Source organism: Primulina tabacum, chromosome 15 (genome assembly GCF_025594145.1).
Source record: "Primulina tabacum isolate GXHZ01 chromosome 15, ASM2559414v2, whole genome shotgun sequence".
NCBI lineage: Eukaryota > Viridiplantae > Streptophyta > Magnoliopsida > Lamiales > Gesneriaceae > Primulina > Primulina tabacum.
The window spans coordinates 16,248,104-16,267,067 of NC_134564.1; the positions used below are offsets into that span (position 1 = coordinate 16,248,104).

The following is an 18,964-nucleotide window of genomic DNA, read 5'->3' on the forward strand; positions in this document are numbered from 1 at the left end:
GTCCAATATTTAATTAAAGCCTAAATTAAAAGGTGTAACCAATTGGGATAAAATTAATCTAGGCTTAACATATTCAAGAAATTATAACCTAACATTTTAATAATTAATTTTAAGACCAAGCCATGCCATGCAAGAAATTTTTATCCTAATTTAATTGATTAAATCATTAATATATATAATGGGTGTTTAAAACCTTAAGGATTTAAAATACAAGATTCAATCAACAATTTACCTTACTAAGTAGTAACAAATTTCGGCCACCCCATAGATCAACTCAAATATGTTTGGCAACTCTCCATTCTAGTCATCCTTCAATGGCCCTTCATGGTATATTAATTCTCTCACCTTTAAATCATCAATAATTAGTAATTCAAGCACCATTATGCGCCTAATTTCCCCTCAAACCACTAATCTGGCCTACCAATCCCACACATTTCGTTCAACAAGAAAGGGAAAGAAGCAATTGATTTCCATTCAAACTCCTCACTAATAACTCCCATCTAAATGCCTTACAAGACTCATTTATCACCCCTAGTAGCCTTCACCTTCATTACCTAGCACTCTTACACCCTTACCTTCGAAATTTTCAGAGAACAGCAGCTAAGAATCGTGAGTTAGCAGCAGGAAATAAGAAAGAAAAATACAACTCCGACTCCGCCGCGCCGTGTTCGTCGTATTGCTTTGTTTTATTCAAAACAAAATTTTCAGGCATGTATATATTGTTTATTTTCTCTTCAATCAAGTCCTATAGATATTTTTAAACCATTATATGTTCAAGATTCACGAAACAACACAAAATTTACAGCAACTTTGCAAAAATCTGTGCAGGCCTTCTCGGCCTTTTGTTTTATGCTTCACGGTTGGGCTGTTTTGTTGATTTCACGGATGTTGCTTTCGGTTCCAGGCACTCAAGGCTGCATCTAAGCATGAATATGAGTGTGTTAGGATATTGTTGGTTCATTGATTCCAGTCCATGCACTCAGGTTAAAGACTTGATAGCAAAATTTCCCATAGTTGCAAGTTGAGTCACGATTTTGTTGTTTGGTTGGCTAAGGTGAATGTTCGAATCTTGGTTGGCCCAAGGCCAGTAACCATGGTTAGAACCCTCTCTTAGCATGTCTAGGACATGACCAAGACAACCTTTCAAGACTTGGTTCATGGATCTATCAAATTTTAAAACAACAACACAAGTGCCCCTCGGTTTTCTTCGCTTCGAGTTTGTGTGAGTGAGTTTTGGTTTTGGGGAGTTGGGTGGATTGTGGTTGGCTTTTAGCCCTTAGCCATGGTTCACACAATACCTCATCATGTCTAGATTGAGCCATGGTCAATCATATGGCCACTGGAACGATACAAGACAGCAAACAATTCAATACAACACACAGTACAGAATTTTGGTGCTCTCGGTTTGAGCTTTGGATAGTCCTAAGTATTTGCTTGAGTTGTGGTTCGCCAAGTGCCCTTAGCCATGGTTCAAGCCATGCCTTAGGATGTTTGTAAGGGACTCTGGTCAAAGGTTCAGGTCCAATGGCCATTAGTTCCCAAAAATTACTAGCAAATGCACAGCTGCTGCCACCGTGCTTTTGACAGTAGCAATGTTTCGGTTCAGAGGTCTTGTTCGAGTTCTTGGTTGGCTTTTAGCCTATGGCCTTGGACTGGACAGTACCCCAATGGGTTATGAAGTTCATGTTTCTGGCCGTTAGTGATTTGGTTGAGTTTAGAGGTCGTACGAGAATTTACGGTGCAATGTGCCAAAGTGACTCTCGAAAGAGCATTTAATGATTTTGGCCTCAATTCACTATTTTTCGTGTATTAAAGTTCTTATGGATATTATTTCATTATGTTAAGTGTATTCTAATCATGGCTAAACAATGGTTCAATGTTGGTTCGGGTTGGTACGAAGCCATGGTTGGAAATTAGGTTGTTGGTCTCGTTTGTCTCGTTTTTTGTTCGGATATGAAGTTTTTGTCAAGTTGAGATTATTTGCATGTGTCTCATGTTAGGATTAGGTCGCAGCAAGCCTGGGAACGATCCAACTCATCCGGTAAAAACATTGGTTATAATTATATTACGTGCATAAAATATAAAATGTTTATTTTGAGATATATGCGATATATCTTGTGGCCACCTCACGCTTATGGGATCTCTTCACCCGGTGACTTACGATCGGTTTACGATTATGTATGGGTACGGAAATCCAGTCCAAGGGCTGTGGTGATCTCTACCGCCCAGTATATTGTGGTTTAGTCTGATCAGACGTTAATGTTATGTTACGGGCCACTTGCATAGAAACATTATCTCTACCAGAAAAATCTCGATATAGTATTTTATGACAGAGCTCTATCGAGAAAATCTTTTACGTACGATTTTCAGATATGCACGTATTTATATTTACCCATGACACGATTTTTACGTTACGCTTTACGACTCGATATTTTACGTTGCATACGATTTTATGATATATTTACTTGCTATTCACGATATATGCATGTTGAGTCTTTAGACTCACTAGAATTGATTGTTGTAGGTACTGTTGAGGCGGAGACTAAGGGCGGAGACTAGTGAGCTATCTTGGGTCAGCAGTAGTAGGAACCCGATGACCTCATGTTTCAGTTTATTCACCTTTTTTATGTTCAAATTCAAATTTTAAAATGTAGGATTATTTTTAAGTTGTTGTTTTGAAACAAAATATTTACTTCCACTGTTATTTTAAAGTTAAATCTATTTATAGATTTATTTTATGAATTGGACAATTTATTTATTTAGAAAACTTTTGATAATTCTGTAAAAATGCGAATACGAAATACGGGCCTTTACACTTTAGACTCACTAGACTTGATCGATGCAGGAGAGGATGACTTTGAGGAGACGAGGGGTGAGGACCAATGAGCCGGCTTGGACTGAGCGAGAGGCTAAACCCGAGGACCGCCCATGTTTTAAGATTTTACGCACGAAAATATTTATTACACTGATCTCATGTTATGGTTTACGATGTATAAACAAATAATTTTAGCAAACTTTATTCGTGATCTCTTTATTTCAATTATTTTTGGATGAACAATTTATTTTAAATTGAAGTTTGAGGGTTTATTCTTATTTAAGAAAATTTTTATTTTTCCGCAAATTTTAAATAGTTTAAAAGTACGGTTCGTTACATTTAATACACATATATGAACATTTTTTCCAATTATCAATCCAAATATAGTAAAACAAAGAAACTTTATTATTTAAACTAGCAAATTCTTTAGTTAATTTTTTTTTATCAAAGCCTAACTTTTTATGTCTGTGTTTGAAAGTATTTGTGGGATATATATCATAAAAGGATTTGCACTTATAGAAAACCAATTTTCAAAAGTTATCACCAAAACTAAAAGAAATATTTTCAACCGCACAAAATTTAGCCGTTTTTCTCTAAATTTAGCTTCGTTAAATTTTAAAAGTTGATAATCATTACCCAATTGAGAAGAGAATGCCGGAATTTGAGTTTGAGAAAGATCAATACCAATTTCGACCGGATGATTTTTCTTTACGTGTTGCATCATAGTTTCATAACCTCATCCTTGTTGAAATTTGTAAGTTTTTGAACAATATTTGCATTTGGCTTGCATATCACCAGTGAAAAGCGTCACATTTTGAAATGTTTGGTGAAGAAATCGGATGTCAAGCGAGGTATCGCTTGATTTTTACTTTTAGGCGCCATCAGATTGCTCATACTTTCTTGACTTTGATGATGACATGTTTGTTGAGCCTCTTGTTCACGTTCTTTAAGTTCCTAATCGAAAAAATCAAGATCATAGACATCTATATTGAATGAAAGAAAATCGCGATGCTCGAACTTGGGTGACATGCCTTTCCTTTGCCACCCCTATGACTTGATCCGGGTTCGGCCATTTGTATAAATACGAAATTGGTAATTATGAAAATAAATAAACAATAGACAATAAAACAATAATTGAAACTTGATATTTTGATAAACAAACAATCCAACCCGGGCCTACGGGTTGATGGTTGTACAACGACCACATCATCGTGATCAACTGCTACAAAATCGTGGTCGTTAATTTCAATCGAATTTTATTTTAAAAAAATTTGGCTGACACGACGGGTGGACCCTCCAGGTTGACATCGATAACATAAACGTGATTGTAGATCTTCAACGATCACTTGATCAACCAATCGTGGCCGTTCATTTAAAATATATAAAAAATTTGACCGACCCGTCGGATCGAACCTGTCCCACCAGAAAGGTTGGACCCGACGAGTCGACGGATTTTACACCGATAAATCTGAACCAGTACGCTTTAGACGATTTCGATCAAGGTTCCGAGTCAAACACGTTGATCCGGTCGGTCCAGGTCCAGGTCCAGGTCCGTGTTTGGACCGGCCCTTGTCCAATCTACTAAAAAGATATAAATTAATAAAACTTTAAAAAAAGGTGTGCAATTAATAACCATCCATCTTCCGATTCTTCCCTAATTTGCACGTGAGAAAGAGCCTGGACTCAAACCCCACAATTGTTAACCACATTTCACAGACCAATTTCACAGACCAATTTCATACCTTGCTCTTGCTCGAAAGCTCGCAAAATCACACAATCGAATTGACGCTTCTAGTTATGCTCGTTTCGTTATGTTAACTTGGTAAAATTGCGATCTTTAGTAGGATTTTCTGCGAGTTTCTGTAGCTTTGAGGTTGTATACTAGGGTTTCCTTATTTTGAGCTGGACGTATTTCGATTTCGGTGTGCAAAAGAAAAAGCTGGCTATGGACTACGAGCCGTACGACAGCAGTGGTTTGTAAATCTCTCTGAAGTGCATGAAGATTCTGTTACTGCTAGTAAATTGTATTTATATCGATTTGCGTAGTTAATTATTGTTGGGGTTTGAAAGGTTGGGATTATGTTTTGTGAAAGTTATGCGCATTGTTCTCTTCATGTGGGTTTGTTAACTATGTTTATTATGACAATTCAATTAGGGTTTTGGGGTATGAAATATTGAATGTTTCTTCGAAAAATAGAAATTTTCCTTTCTTTTCCACTTCAGAATTTCGTGAGATATCTCTAGCTAGAAATTGGAAAAGGTCGCCTAGGATCTTTGATTAAAGCAGGCATTTTGTCTTTATCTTTTTAGGCATTTTAGCAAATTATTTGTTGCAATTATTTTTTATTATTTTTTGCTGATTGCCTTTTGCAAAACTTTCTGAATTCTCATTAAAGTTTGGTTATTTGGTTGTTTTGCGTGTCAGGGAAATTTATGGTTCAGTGTGATAATCTGTTTGTTTCAAACTTGATAGGTTTATCAAAGAATTTCTGAAACTTTTAGGGAAATTTAATGATAAATGAGAAAATAGGATAAGCACATGGTTTTCAAAATTTTCAGTCATTGAATTATCAAAGATTGAAGGTGTTGCGTTTTTCATGATGCAACTTTGGGATGAAAAGTAAACAAAAAATGTTTAGGTTCATGGATTTTTCCAAGAGAGTATATGGCTTGATCCCATGTATCTCTTGATTATGCCATATGTTTCAATAAAAGTCTGTGTTTTGAAATTGGTCTTTGTTTGAGGCTTTATGTGCCAACAAAATATTGTTGTAGTATTTTGATACCTGGCAAAATGAATTATGCTAACACTCAGAACAAGGATCATGCTTCTGATGAGGAGAAACAAAAAAGAGTTTTTATGGTAGACTCCGATTGGTACTTATGCGAATTTGCTAATCTTTGTTCAAAATGAAACTTAAGTAGATTTGGTTTTATTAATACTTGTTATTTGGGGGAGTAAATGGTCATATGCACTCATGACGATGATGATGATTATACTACGTTCAACTCATGAATGTGAACTTTGAATCGTTTGGAAACTGTCTGGCCGTTTTTTCACAATTTGCCCTGTCCGATCCTTTTCTTTGTTGTCACAGTTTAGAGCACACTTGTGCAGTTACAGATAGTAAACGTAGAATAACTCATCCACTTACATAATTGTAACCAATTTCAAAACACGTGCATAATCATTTTCACCCTTTATTGTTCCACTCTCTCTTTTGGAACTTGTGCTTGACTGCTTCATTTGATGCATTCCATTGGTTGACCAAAGTCATTCATTTGTAGTATATACTATAACCGTTGTTGACTTACATTGTGCTGATGGATATTTGATTTCTTTTAGTCTCATACATAATCATTTTCACCCTTTATTGTTCCACTCTCTCTTTTGGAACTTGTGCTTGACTGCTTCATTTGATGCATTCCATTGGTTGACCAAAGTCATCATTTGTAGTATATACTATAACCGTTGTTGACTTACATTGTGCTGATGGATATTTGATTTCTTTTAGTCTCATACATAATAAAGAGATCCTATGTTTTATATCTTGGAAACAGGTGCAAACTTAAGTTATGATGCAGCCAATCCTTTGCTTGCTCCGAGTTTTTTGTTCCATGACTGTAATTTGGGGAAAAATAGTCTCTTTTGATGGCAATAACCTGGATCCCTAGTGTTAATTTAGTTCTCAAATCACAATATAGTTTTCTGTACTTCCTTTGCAGTCTGGCTCTGATGTAAGTTATATTTTCTGATGTCCTGATCCTTATCAAGTTGGTTTTCTCTCCTTATGTTATGGATGTTGGAATTTAGTTATGATTCTAGGAGATATTGTATTAGATCACCGTACACATTCACTTAAAAGCATATGCCAAGACTATAATTGCGCCGATTTGGAAGAATTGGAGTATTCAACAGATCACAGGTTACAATATTAGTAGATTTAAAATGAGAAACCTGAGTTTAGAATAATAAATTCTGCTTTTAAACTTTATATGTGCCAACCTATGTCCAGCTTACGTAGTTACGTGTTTGTTTTCCCACTCGCCATATGGGAGTTTTTAGCATTTTTTTCTTTGTTCCTTGTTTCGCAAAACTATTGATTTTTCTCGGGTTCCGTCGATTGCAGGAACTGATGATGATTTTCCCCCACCACATCAAAATAGAATGTCACGAGGCGGCCGCAGTTCCGGTAATGGAAGGCCAGCTACCTTTGGTTCAATGCCGTATCCCAGGGTGTATGAGGAGACTGATATGGAAGCTAAAATTTATCAGCTTGAGCAAGAAGCATATGTTTCAATTCTAAGAGCCTTTAAAGCTCAAGCTGATGCCATTACTTGGGTAATTATTTCCTCATTCATTATATGAATTTTGGCATGAAATTTTGCTAAGATATGACTGACTGTTGATTTCATTTAATTTCTTCAGGAGAAGGAAGGTTTAATTACCGAACTAAGAAGAGAGTTGAGATTATCAAATGAAGAACATAGGGATCTTCTTGGAAGGGTTAATGCAGATGAAACAATCCGAAGAATAAGGTTTGTGTTTTGTCCTATTATGGAACGAACCATAGCCTGTTTTCAAGTTTAGTGATAAACTCATGCTTTCCACGTTTTCCTACAAATATCATGGGGATAAAAATCAGGGAGTGTAGACAGTCTGGTGGGCTTCAACCACCCATGCGAGGTGTCAGTCAAGCTGTCCATGATCCAATACCCAGTCCTTCCATCTCAGCTTCTCGTAAAAAGCAGAAGATAGCTCCTTCACTACCTTCTCAGTCCTTTGGTGCACCATCTCCTTCTTTCCACCCACAGGTGATGGCTACAGCCAACCAGCCGTCTTCATCAGCTGCGAAGCGTGGGCCCACGATGGGTGCAAAAGGAAAAAAGCATAAATCTGTGAGTTTAGGATTCACTATTTTCTCAGTTAAATTCTGCTGCACATTTACTGATACTGATTTTCAGTTACAATTTGTTCTATGGATCAGGTACCAGCCGGGGCATCGTCAATGAAAATGCAGTATCCCTCTGGTCCAGCTGGAAGAGGTAAATTTGGTAACCGCATTTCATCTGGTGGCCTTACAAATGAGCCTGCAGAAGGAGCTTCGTTTGATCCATTGATTGGAAGGAAAGTCAGAACCAGATGGCCTGACGATAATAGTTTCTATGAAGCTGTAATAACTAATTATGATCCGGAAATGGTATATGTAAAAATTTTGTGGTTTGACGACTTAATTATGCTCAGTTTATGCGTAACTTTGTCTGTATGGTTTTCCAGGAGAGACATGCCCTTGTGTATGATATAGGCACTCCACATGAAACATGGGAATGGGTCAACCTGTCAGAGGTAGATGCACTTCTCCTGTTGTATGTCATTTGAAAATAGCAACAAAGGGATTGTTTACCCATTTCACTATTTCTTTGCTATGATGTGTTGTGTGTTGACATGAAATATCAATGAATTCAGTACGCACATTTTAGCATTTGGTGGATGTGTTCGCAAGTGCTTCAGTAGTTTCCGTTGTTTTTCTATTATTTCTATTAAACCAATGTTCTCTATTCGTTCATAATATTGGTTTAGAAAGACTACTCTAGAATAGGCAGAATTAGTGCAAATGATCAAACAGGTGGAACCTTAGCTTTGCATTAATCTTTTATAGATCGTGTAATGGTCAGATTCTGATCATGGAATCATAAATTTTTAGGTTGCCTTTTTGGTCACGTCTTCAAATCGAATCATTATTGAGAATAATATGAATTTACACATTCTGAGTTTCACTTCTTGGCATTTGGAATTCTTTTGGATGAAAAAACCTTCCTAGGATATTTTTTTATACGTGCCTTTGTTAAAAAAAGTGGTTGATTAAACTTTTACCAATGTTGTAAATGGCGGGAGGCGGTGGCGGGGCGGTGGTGACTGCCTATCACCTCGGAGGCGATACCTTGGCGGTTGAATTTTTTAAGTAACTTTTTTTGTAGATAATCATATATAATCACACAATATAATCACAAATAGTCATAATTTTTTCTGTAAGACGTGTAATTAAATAATGTTTAAATATAAAGAAGTTTTATATAATATAATATTATCTAGATAATGTGCAAATAAATATGTAAACTCCTCATTTAATGCTTTAGGACATGCTTCAACTTGTTCTACAATACTCGCAATATAATGTTTCATTCTATAAACTCTTCTTTTAATAACCCTCTTACATAACTTGCATGTGATCTAATCCATTTTCTCTTTATCATACAACACCCCACATTCCCAAGCAATCCGGTTGTTTATCCTTTTCCGCCATTAATCTTCAACAATAAATCAATACTAATAGAGAAAAAAGCACAAATTTGATTTTAAAAATATATGTTAAATAATAAATATACAATGGGTAACTTAAAGCTTCTTGCTGCTGGCGGTGGCAGACAGTTTGTGTGGTGAGCTTAGTGGTTGATAGTGAGAACTAAAAGTAAAAAAAGAAAGAAAGTGGAGTATGGTTTAAATAATTAGGATTTTGAGTTTTAAAATTAATTAACTTTGACTATGTTTTAAATTTTTTTGACTGCAACTTAAAAATGTTGACTGCCTCACCTGCACCGCCTGCTCGCCGTCTCCACCCACCTCGGCCTCCTGCCCCCCGCCGTATAGCTTGGACTGCCTAAAACAGCCGTCTCATGTGTAGGCGGGCCGATCGAGGCCACCGCCATTTATAACACTACCGCCAAGGTGGCCGTCTCGACTGCCATTTGGAACACTGTTTTTTTACCTTTTTAAGGTGTATTTAAAAAGCTTAGATAGGCGGCCGCCTCGACTGCTATTTAGAACATTGTTTTTTACCTTTTAAGGTGTATTTAAAAATCTTAGAATTGAGGTTTGCAACAGGTATATGGTCTGAATTGACTCGTGTCATTCCCGTTGAGTCCATTAGATTGTTCTAGTCTTTGGCTTCTCCATTTCTTGGGAATCATGCTAGTGTTAATAATTTTTTACACCATATATTTCTTTCATTCCAATGAAAGGCCGTCTTATCTGGGTTGGTGTTGCTTGCATTACTGTGAAAGCGCACTATGATTTCTTGAAAAATAATGAGGTGGACATACTTTTAGTGAGCCATCAAAGGATTATTATTGACTACTATGTAATGCTAATGCCAAAGATTTTATGTTTTCAAGTGCGTACTCGCCACCAAGTTTTAATGTGCATTGCTATGTAAATTGGCTTGTTGTAGTTACTGATATATGTCTTTGCATTGCAACCAATGGTCTTTGGCATAAGCATTTATTGGAAGGACTTGAAATGTTATATGATGCTTATTGATGTCTTTGCGTAAGGTAAAATCTTTGGCGAGATTGAGGTTCTCTCCCACAGACCCTCAAAACCAAGAGATCGAGGTTTTCTCCTAACTAGCCTCAAATTCACGATAGACAGCCCCCTGGCGAGATCCATAAATCGGGACCATAACAGCCAGTGCCATGGAACTAAAACTAGTGAAAAAATTCACTGGAAGAAATTAGAAAATATTTTTTGTTTGTGAAACTAAAATGTTCAGTTTGTGAAAAGCAAAAACATCTTTCTTATTTGGTTGTTTTTCCTTTGAAGATTTCTCCTGATGATATACAATGGGACGAAGGTTATGGCGGACCTAGCCATGGGTTGGATCGACCTGTTGGGAGACAGAATGTTCCTGGTTCAGGAAGAGGAAGAGGGCTAGCAAATAATCAATCCAGAAAGGACTTTCCTCCGTCTCAGAATGGCATCGGAATGAAGGCACCGGATGACGTGCAGTTGCTTCAAACTGATACTCTAATTAACGAGGTACAAAACAGTTGCTCCCAGTACACATATAAAATGCCTATTAATTGATTGTTGAGATTTGACAGGTGGAGAGGGTTTTTGGTGCTAGTCATCCAGACCCTGTGGAGATGGAGAAAGCAATGAAAGTGCTGAAGGTTATACAGAGCACAGATATCTGCTATTTTTTTAACCTAAATTTGAAGTTTTGTTTACATTGGCTTATCGACACGATCTTTATCCCATCAGGAGCATGAACAGGCACTAACTGATGTCATTGCGAAGCTTGCAGTCATGTCTGACGATGAAAGTGGTATGTTTCTATGTTAGCCCTATGTTGTTTCTGGTTTCATCGCTTGGCAATATGATAATTTTTCCCTTGGAGTTGTATACTATACTTGTTTTTGGCTGTTTCACTCCTAATTGAATGGTGTGCTTTTTCCTTGGAGTCCTCATTTCGTAATCTATTCTCGTACAAAAGCTCTATATGTCAATACTTCTCTCGTAGTAATTCTTTTGTGAAGACTTAATTAATCATGATCATGGTTCTCGTGAAAACTTCATTGATGAGTATCCACTTCTCTATTGTTGATTCTTGTGACAGATGAGGGCCGCCACTTTTTACACGGGCAAGCAAAGAGAGAGTAGCGAGACTGAAGTGTGATGATTTATTTTGGATGAAAAATGAATGGGAAAGGAGTCAGAGCTTCCATGTGGGGGATGGTGCAGAAAAGGATGTTACATGAATCGAACAATGACTTCGTTCATGTCAAGAAACCGCTTTTAGAAAGAGAAGCGATTCGTTTTGCCGTATCTGAGTTATAGTCGATAAGGTAATATCCAGATTTGAGTAAATGGGAATTTAGTGGATTGGCTCAACTCTATTTTATAATTCTATATCTTAGTTACCATTTCAGTTCCTTGTACTTGGATTATTATAGTCGACTAATTTAGCACAGGCTCAGTCGTAGTTGGGTGGCTTTTACAATTTTTTGCTTTTATAAACAAACAGGTTAGTGCTGGTTGTGTAAAATCATCACAGTTTTCTTCTGTGTTATTTTTCTCCTTAATTTTTTTTGGTGTCATTTCTTGTGGATATTATTCTTTGTTCAATTTTTTTCTTACGTTTTTTTTTTTTACCAATGAGAAAAAATGTGAAATAAAAGATAACTTCTTGGTTTCTTTTAAACTGCTTATGGAGCTCTTTGATATTTGAATCTCAATTGTTAAAATGCATTTGGAGACTATGCCGATGTCAATGGTTCCAGACGCGGGCCATGATAGAAGTGACATCAGAGCAGATAGGTTCAATCATCCGGCTGGGATGAACTTTGGCCGTACAAAATTTTAGCCTGTCAAAAGTTCAGATTAAAGTAGATCAATTGGGACAATAGACCAATTGGAAGCTGTGAATAGGATAAAAATGGACCATTTGGGAAGGAAAGAATTGGTCAGGACAAAAAGTCTAGTTGAGAGAGAAAATCGATTGGGAACTATTGATTTTGAAAACCAATTTAAGGTATTAATTAATTTGAAATGTGGTGAAACTTTTTGTTAACTAAACATTATTCTATGTTGTAATGTTTGAAGTAAATATTACAAGTTGTTGATTTAGTAACTGTGAGGTTACTAAATAATTAATTAATTTTAAAAAGAAAAATTTGACATATGTTGATCATATGAAGTTCAAATGATTTGAGATTTGGATATAACGTACAAAACTTCAAAGATATAGAAGTTCTATGTTTTGAGTTTTGGAAAATTTGATCGTTTGACTTGGTCCAAAGAAATATATCGGTGTTAAAATGTTAAATATTATATATTATATTATATTATTTATTTTATTTTATTAATATAATATAATATTATATTAAAAAAAAAGATGATAAATATGAAACTCACGTGAGTTTCATTATGTTGGCAGAAGACATTTGAGCAGAGAGCTACGAGAGAGTACAGAAAAAAAATAGCATTTCAATTTTCTTTTCGACAATGTAATAATATAATGCATATACGACAAAATAGTGCAATCACCACACTATCTACGTTAGTGCAGCAGAAACAGTATAATAAATACTTACACAACTCAAATAAGACAATAAACTATACTATCTCTATCTACTATCAACTACAGGACTGTTTGACTAGACACACCTAGTTCTTCACCTCTATCATGTCTCACAGCATAGTCCTGTAACCTGTCCAACAGAAACAGCCCCCAAAGGGTGAGCATACACAAAAATCATCATCCCAATACATAACAGTTATATTAAGATATAACTGAAATGATAACAGAAATACCCCATTTGCCGTTTCTGGACAATCAGCCATCAACAACCTCAACAACATCACACTGTAACAATAACATCGACGATACGTCGCACCTTCAACTCCGGCGACAGCAATATCATCGAACGAACAACAACATCGACGATATATCGCACCCCAACACCGGCGATAGCAATATCGTCGAACGAATAACATCAACGATACGTCGCACCCCAACTCCGGCGACAGCAATATCGTTGAACAAACAACATCAACGTGACAACATCAACGAGACGTCTCCCAACAACGATAGTCAACAATATCAACAATAATAAACAACAACAAATATAATACAAAATCAACCAATTCCGGTGATTTATCATCGTTCAACGCAAAAGTATTCATCAATACTAAATAATAACAACATATGCTCGTACGTCAACACGTACCTGATAATCGAGTATATATACAATCTGGCTATTTCTTTGATCCTGAGGCGTGTGATGTATCTAAATAATTCAACAACAATTATCAGATCATTGTCACCGTATCAACATAATCATAACAGCCTCAATATATAACATCAAATAGCTCAACAACAATTAACTCAACAAAATATAAAATTCGATTATAAATTATTATCACTCAACAATTTAATATTCTGGTGTATTTAATTCACAATACTACCATCAAATACACCCTAATTAATTTAACATCAAATAATAGGCTATTTTACAACATCCGTCAAATTGCGAAAACTTTATATCAACGTGTAGCCTATACTTCGTAGACTCCGAATATACAATCAGAATTAATAACAACTGACAAACAACTCTCCAATCTCAATCCAACAATTAAAAATCCCTAATTATAATAAATTAGGAATAATTCAAAATAACACCACTATAATCTTCTCTACTTCGTTAAAATCATACACTATTCAACAATATTCAATTTCAATATGATTTAACAATTTATCGGATTTATTCCAAAAATCGACGAATTTCAAACATCACCAAAACTATAAAATTTATACCTCAAATCGAAGACATCGTGTCAACGATCCCTAAAACTGAAGTCGGTTCGTCGATTGGATAAATCGATAAATCGCACGGTCGAAAAAAAATTGAAATGCTATTTTTTCTGTACTCTCTCGTAGCTCTTTGCTCAACTGTCTTCTGCCAACGTAATGAAACTCACGTGAGTTTCATATTTATCATTTTTTTTAATATTATATTAATAAAATAAAATAATATAATATAATATATAATATTTAACATTTTAACACCGGTATATCTTTTTGGACCAGTCAAACGATCAAATTTTCCAAAACTCAAAACATGGAACTTCTTTATCTTTGAGTTTTCTACTTATATCCAAATCTGAAATCATTTGGACTTCATATGAACAACATATGTCAAATTTCATCTTTAAAATTAATTAATTATTTAGTAATATCACATTACTAAATCAACAACTTGTAATATTTACTTCAGGCATTACATTTCTACCCCTCTTAAATGAATTTCGACCCCGAAATTAATCAACAACAGTAATAACATGCATAAATAAAGATACGTCATACCATCAGAATAAGTAGGGGTAGAGCTCTCTCATATGCCGTTCTGTCTCCCAAGTGGCCTCTTCGACACCTCTATGCTCCCACTGAACCTTCACTATCGGTATAAGCTTACTACGAAGCTTCTGGTCAGATCGATCCAAAATACAAACTGGTCTCTCAACATAAGACACATCAGGATTTAACTGAACCTCATAAATATCCAACACATGTGAAGGGTCCGGCTCATACTTCCGCAACATCGATACATGAAACACATCATGAATACCAGATAAAGATGGAGGTAGAGCCAATCGATAAGCCAAAGTGCCTATCCGCTGCAATATCTCATACGGACCAACATACCTCGGTGCCAAGTTTCCTTTCATGCCCAATCGCACTGTGCCATGAAAAGGAGAAATTTTCAAAAATACTCGATCGCCCTGCTGAAACTCTAAGGGTCTTCGTCTTTTATTTGCATAGGCGGCCTGTCTATCTTGAGCTGCTTTCAATTGCTGCTGTATCAACTTTACTTTCTGTTCCATCTCAAGAATCATATCAGGACCTGTGACTGCAGCTTGATCAACATCATCCCAGTATAACGGAGATCTACAACGTCTCCCATACAATGCCTCAAATGGAGCCATCTGAATACTACTCTGATAACTGTTGTTATATGCAAACTCCACTAATGGAATAGATGACTGCCAAACAGATTTAAAATCCATAAACTAAGCACGCAACATATCCTCTAGCGTCTGAATAGTACGCTCAGTCTGACCATCTGTCTGAGGATGATAAGCTGTACTCAATCTCAACTCTGTCCCATCGCAGTCTGCAATCCTTCCCAAAAATGAGAAGTAAATCGAGGATCTCTATCAGAAATAATAGACACTGGAATCCCATGCAACTGTACAATCTCTCGTATATACAACTGTGCCATCGTCAAGTACGTACTACTCATGCTATAGGGTATACAATGTGCAACTTTCGTCAATCGATCAACAATCACCCAAATAGCATCAATAGTTCCAGTGCTTCTTGGAAAATGAGTCACAAAATCCATCGATATGTGCTCTCATTTCTAAGTCGGTATTTCTAAACTCCTCAATTCACCTTCTGGCCTTCTCTTCTCAGTTTTGATCTGTTGACAATTGAGACATCGACGTACAAAATCAATTACGTCACATTTCATTCCCTTCCACCAAAACTGAGAACGTAGATCCTTATACATCTTCTTGCCACCAGGGTGGATAGAATATCGACTACAATGTGCACGTGGCAACATGCCCTGACGCAACTCAGATATATCAGGAACTACCCATCTATCATTCATCCTCAAACTACCATCGTCAGCTACTCTAAAATGAGTATCTTGTTTCCGAGAAACCAACTCCTTCCATCGCTGAACTCTCTCATCTGTCATTTGTGCATCACGAATATAACCATATATATCAGGTTCAGCTAATAAGGTAGATACCTGGATAGGAGTCGTTGAGATATCAAAATCATATCCCAAAGAATAACAAGACATCATCATAGCTGATAAACGACTCACATCCTCTACAGTACAATTCACTTTACGACTCAATGCATCAGCTGTAAGATTGGCTCAACCAGGATGATATTCAATCTCACAATAATAATCCTTCAGCAAATCTAGCCATCGTCTCTGTCTCATATTCAACTCTGTCTGTGTAAACAGAAATCTCAAGCTCTTATGATCAATATAAATCGTAAACGAGGTACCATATTTGTAATGCCCGAGATTTTTATCTGTTAATCTGTGAAATGATTTATTTTGAATTGATATGATTATGAGAGGATTAATCGGGACACAATTTGATTCAGCATGAAAGGTTGTATGTGCGAGGACAATGCGCCAAGATGAGGCGCGCATATGCGCCAGCAGTTGTGAAGCCAAACTACGAGAACAGAACTTTGCGCGCACATGCGCGGGATGGAGTCGCGCATATGCGCGAGAGGCTCTTGACGAAAATCTGGAGGATGGCACGTGTGATTTGCATGCAATATATATATTGGTTTCTCTTTCATTTTCTTCCTCAGCAAAACCGAGAGATTCAGAGAAAATTCCCTCAAAGTATCATTTTCTCTAGGAATTTGATTGTGTGAGTTTCGATTATCAAATTTTGAATCCGACTTCAGTACTGTGTTCTGATCGACGCAGGCTATAACTGGACGTAAGTTTTATTAAGTTTTGATATGATTTGAAATTATGATACTGACAGAATCGGATATGATTCATATATGGTATTCTCGACATGCTAGACTATCGTATAATCGAAATCGGATTGAAGAACAGATACCGTATGGAATTGTTATTATTTTTAGAGTTGATTTGATTGAGATTGATATCAGATTTGTATTGTATCAATTATGAGTTGTTATAATTGATATTTGTTGATATTGTATTGATGAAGATATTCAGATTGTTCCGTTATGCCGTGATTTTGAGTTAGATTCAGATTAATCAGATTCGGTATTAATTTGAGCAGTATATTGATATTGTACTTCTTGATACTGTTATTGCCAGATTGAGTATTGACAGACTTTGAATTCCAGACTTAAACGTTGTCAGAACTGCAACTAAAGAAAGGATATAAGTCAATGTGGTACCGGGAGAACGACTCGAGTAGGATATACTTGAATTTCCCTAAATCACATATTTATTGTTATTGTGTGCATTGATTTGAGTTGATATGCTTGTTCTATTAATTTATAGAAAGCATGTATTAGAGGAGTATTAGACGAGTGATCTTGTGACATAAGTGTCAGATAGTGATGGAATCGTCACTGGCACATTGCACATTGTCACAGGATAGTGATTTGGCGAAAGTGCCAAAGTCTGTGACGAATAGGTCAAGACACCGGATGTTTGGTTATATCGATGTTGAATAAAATTTGAGTTTCTTCTATTACTGATATTCGATATGGAATACCAACGTCTGAAAACCGGGATCCCTAGACTAGGATTGAGTCTAGTCTGAGACGTGGAGTCACGAGTCTGATTGACGATTTTATAGTGGTTATGTTTCAGATTTTGATACATGTTACTGATATCTGTTACATGCTTTTACATTGTTTATATGATTGCATGTTTCGTTGATTTATACTGGGATATATTTCTCACCGGAGTTATTCCGCTGTTGTCGTGTTTGTATGTGTGCATGGAAACAGGTGGGACAGGATCAGGGTCGAGGAAATGAAGAGAGATCGTGATTAGAGTGGATACTACGGACCATGATTAGAGATAGGGTTTGGACACTTGAATTGTAGTTTTTAAACCTTAGTTTTAAATGACTGTATATGGTACAAGACTTGTACTTTGTTTCGATGTATATATTGAATGAATTCCATTACAGTTCCGCATTTGACACTTACATAAAAAAAAATTTAGACCATGTTTATTATAATTGAATTAATTATTCCCACAGACGATTAAGAAATGAATTAGCGTCCGGGTCCCCACAACAAGTGGTATCAGAGCGATAGATCCTTTAGATTGAGATAGAAGCTAGTGAGCAGGGTAGATTGAGTTTTCTTTCCTTGCTTTTGATTGCTAGCATGATTAACTGCTTTAATACATGTTTATCTGATTATCTGATTTTGATATGGTAATGTGTTATTGAGAATTGATCAGAACCGATTTTTGATCAGAGGTAAGATGATCAGAAAGGGGGCTGAGACAGAATTGTTAATTGTGATGGCTAACTCTTTTGATAATCAGATATGCCTCCTCGAAGAGTACCGGAACATGGTAGCACTTCGAATCCTCCAATGGATGTGACAGCAACACCGAAGGAAACATTACTGAAGAGATTTCAGTCGTTCCATCCACCGACTCTGAAAGGTACTGAGACTTCAGTGGATTGTGAGAGTTGGCTAGATGACATTGAGAAGTTGTTTGAGTTCTTGGATTACACCGATGAGCGAAGAATGAAACTGATAGGGCACCAGTTACATAATGTTGCAAAGAACTGGTGGATTACGACCGAAGAGAGCATTGGAGCATCGAGGTACGACTATTACCTGGAATGTCTTTAGAACCGAATTTTATCAGAGATTCTTTCCAGTGTCGTATAGAAAGGACAAAGGTGCAGAATTTGCAAATTTGAGACAGGGTCAGCTGAACATCGAAGAGTATGTGGCCAAGTTCTCCACCTTGTTGAGATTTGCTCCACATGTGGCTGAAAACGACGAAGCTGTTGCGGAATCAGTTCAGTTAATGGCCTAAATCCTGAAATATTTACATTGGTGAACACGGGACGAGCGAATAACTTTACTGATGCGTTGAATAGAGCCAAGGAAGCCGAAGCCGGTCTGATGAGACAGAAAGGAGCTTCGTTTGTGCCTTCAGCACCGAGACCACAGCAACCACCTCCCCGATTTGAGAGTGGTAGCAGCAGTGGTGGAAAGAAAGAATTCCTGAAAGCTAAAGGGAAACAGTTCAAGAGATCTGGAAGCGATTCATCCAATTCTAGTGGCTCGAGCAGACCTGGTCAGGGCCAGA

General features: G+C 36.6%; 1 protein-coding gene and 1 long non-coding RNA gene across 2 annotated transcripts; one reads left to right on the forward strand and one right to left on the reverse strand.

Annotated features, from left to right (window-relative positions):
* Positions 1 to 4,459: 4,459 nt before the first annotated feature.
* Positions 4,460 to 11,692, forward strand: LOC142526945 (protein EMSY-LIKE 3-like). The gene is made up of 10 exons (XM_075631635.1): positions 4,460 to 4,788; positions 6,946 to 7,157; positions 7,245 to 7,354; positions 7,462 to 7,714; positions 7,804 to 8,016; positions 8,094 to 8,162; positions 10,416 to 10,631; positions 10,697 to 10,765; positions 10,857 to 10,920; positions 11,212 to 11,692. Exons 1-10 carry the CDS (start codon positions 4,761 to 4,763, stop codon positions 11,253 to 11,255), a joined length of 1,278 nt encoding a protein of 425 aa, XP_075487750.1. The 5' UTR covers positions 4,460 to 4,760; the 3' UTR covers positions 11,256 to 11,692.
* Positions 11,693 to 12,688: 996 nt separating this feature from the next.
* On the reverse strand, positions 12,689 to 15,010 carry LOC142526200 (uncharacterized). Its single transcript, XR_012815206.1, has 3 exons — positions 14,461 to 15,010; positions 13,325 to 13,384; positions 12,689 to 12,805 (listed from the first exon to the last, which is right to left on the reverse strand). It is a non-coding gene; the product is annotated as an uncharacterized LOC142526200 (long non-coding RNA).
* Between the last annotated feature and the right edge of the window lie 3,954 nt (positions 15,011 to 18,964).

What these genes read in the sequence shown, in the direction of transcription:
- LOC142526945 (XM_075631635.1), top strand. Translation starts at nt 4,761, where the DNA reads ATGGACTACGAGCCGTACGACAGCAGTG. An exon ending in GAAACAATCCGAAGAATAAG is followed by an intron (nt 7,355 to 7,461) that starts GTTTGTGTTTTG and finishes GATAAAAATCAG; the next exon opens with GGAGTGTAGACAGTCTGGTG. An exon ending in AAGGAAAAAAGCATAAATCT is followed by an intron (nt 7,715 to 7,803) that starts GTGAGTTTAGGA and finishes TCTATGGATCAG; the next exon opens with GTACCAGCCGGGGCATCGTC.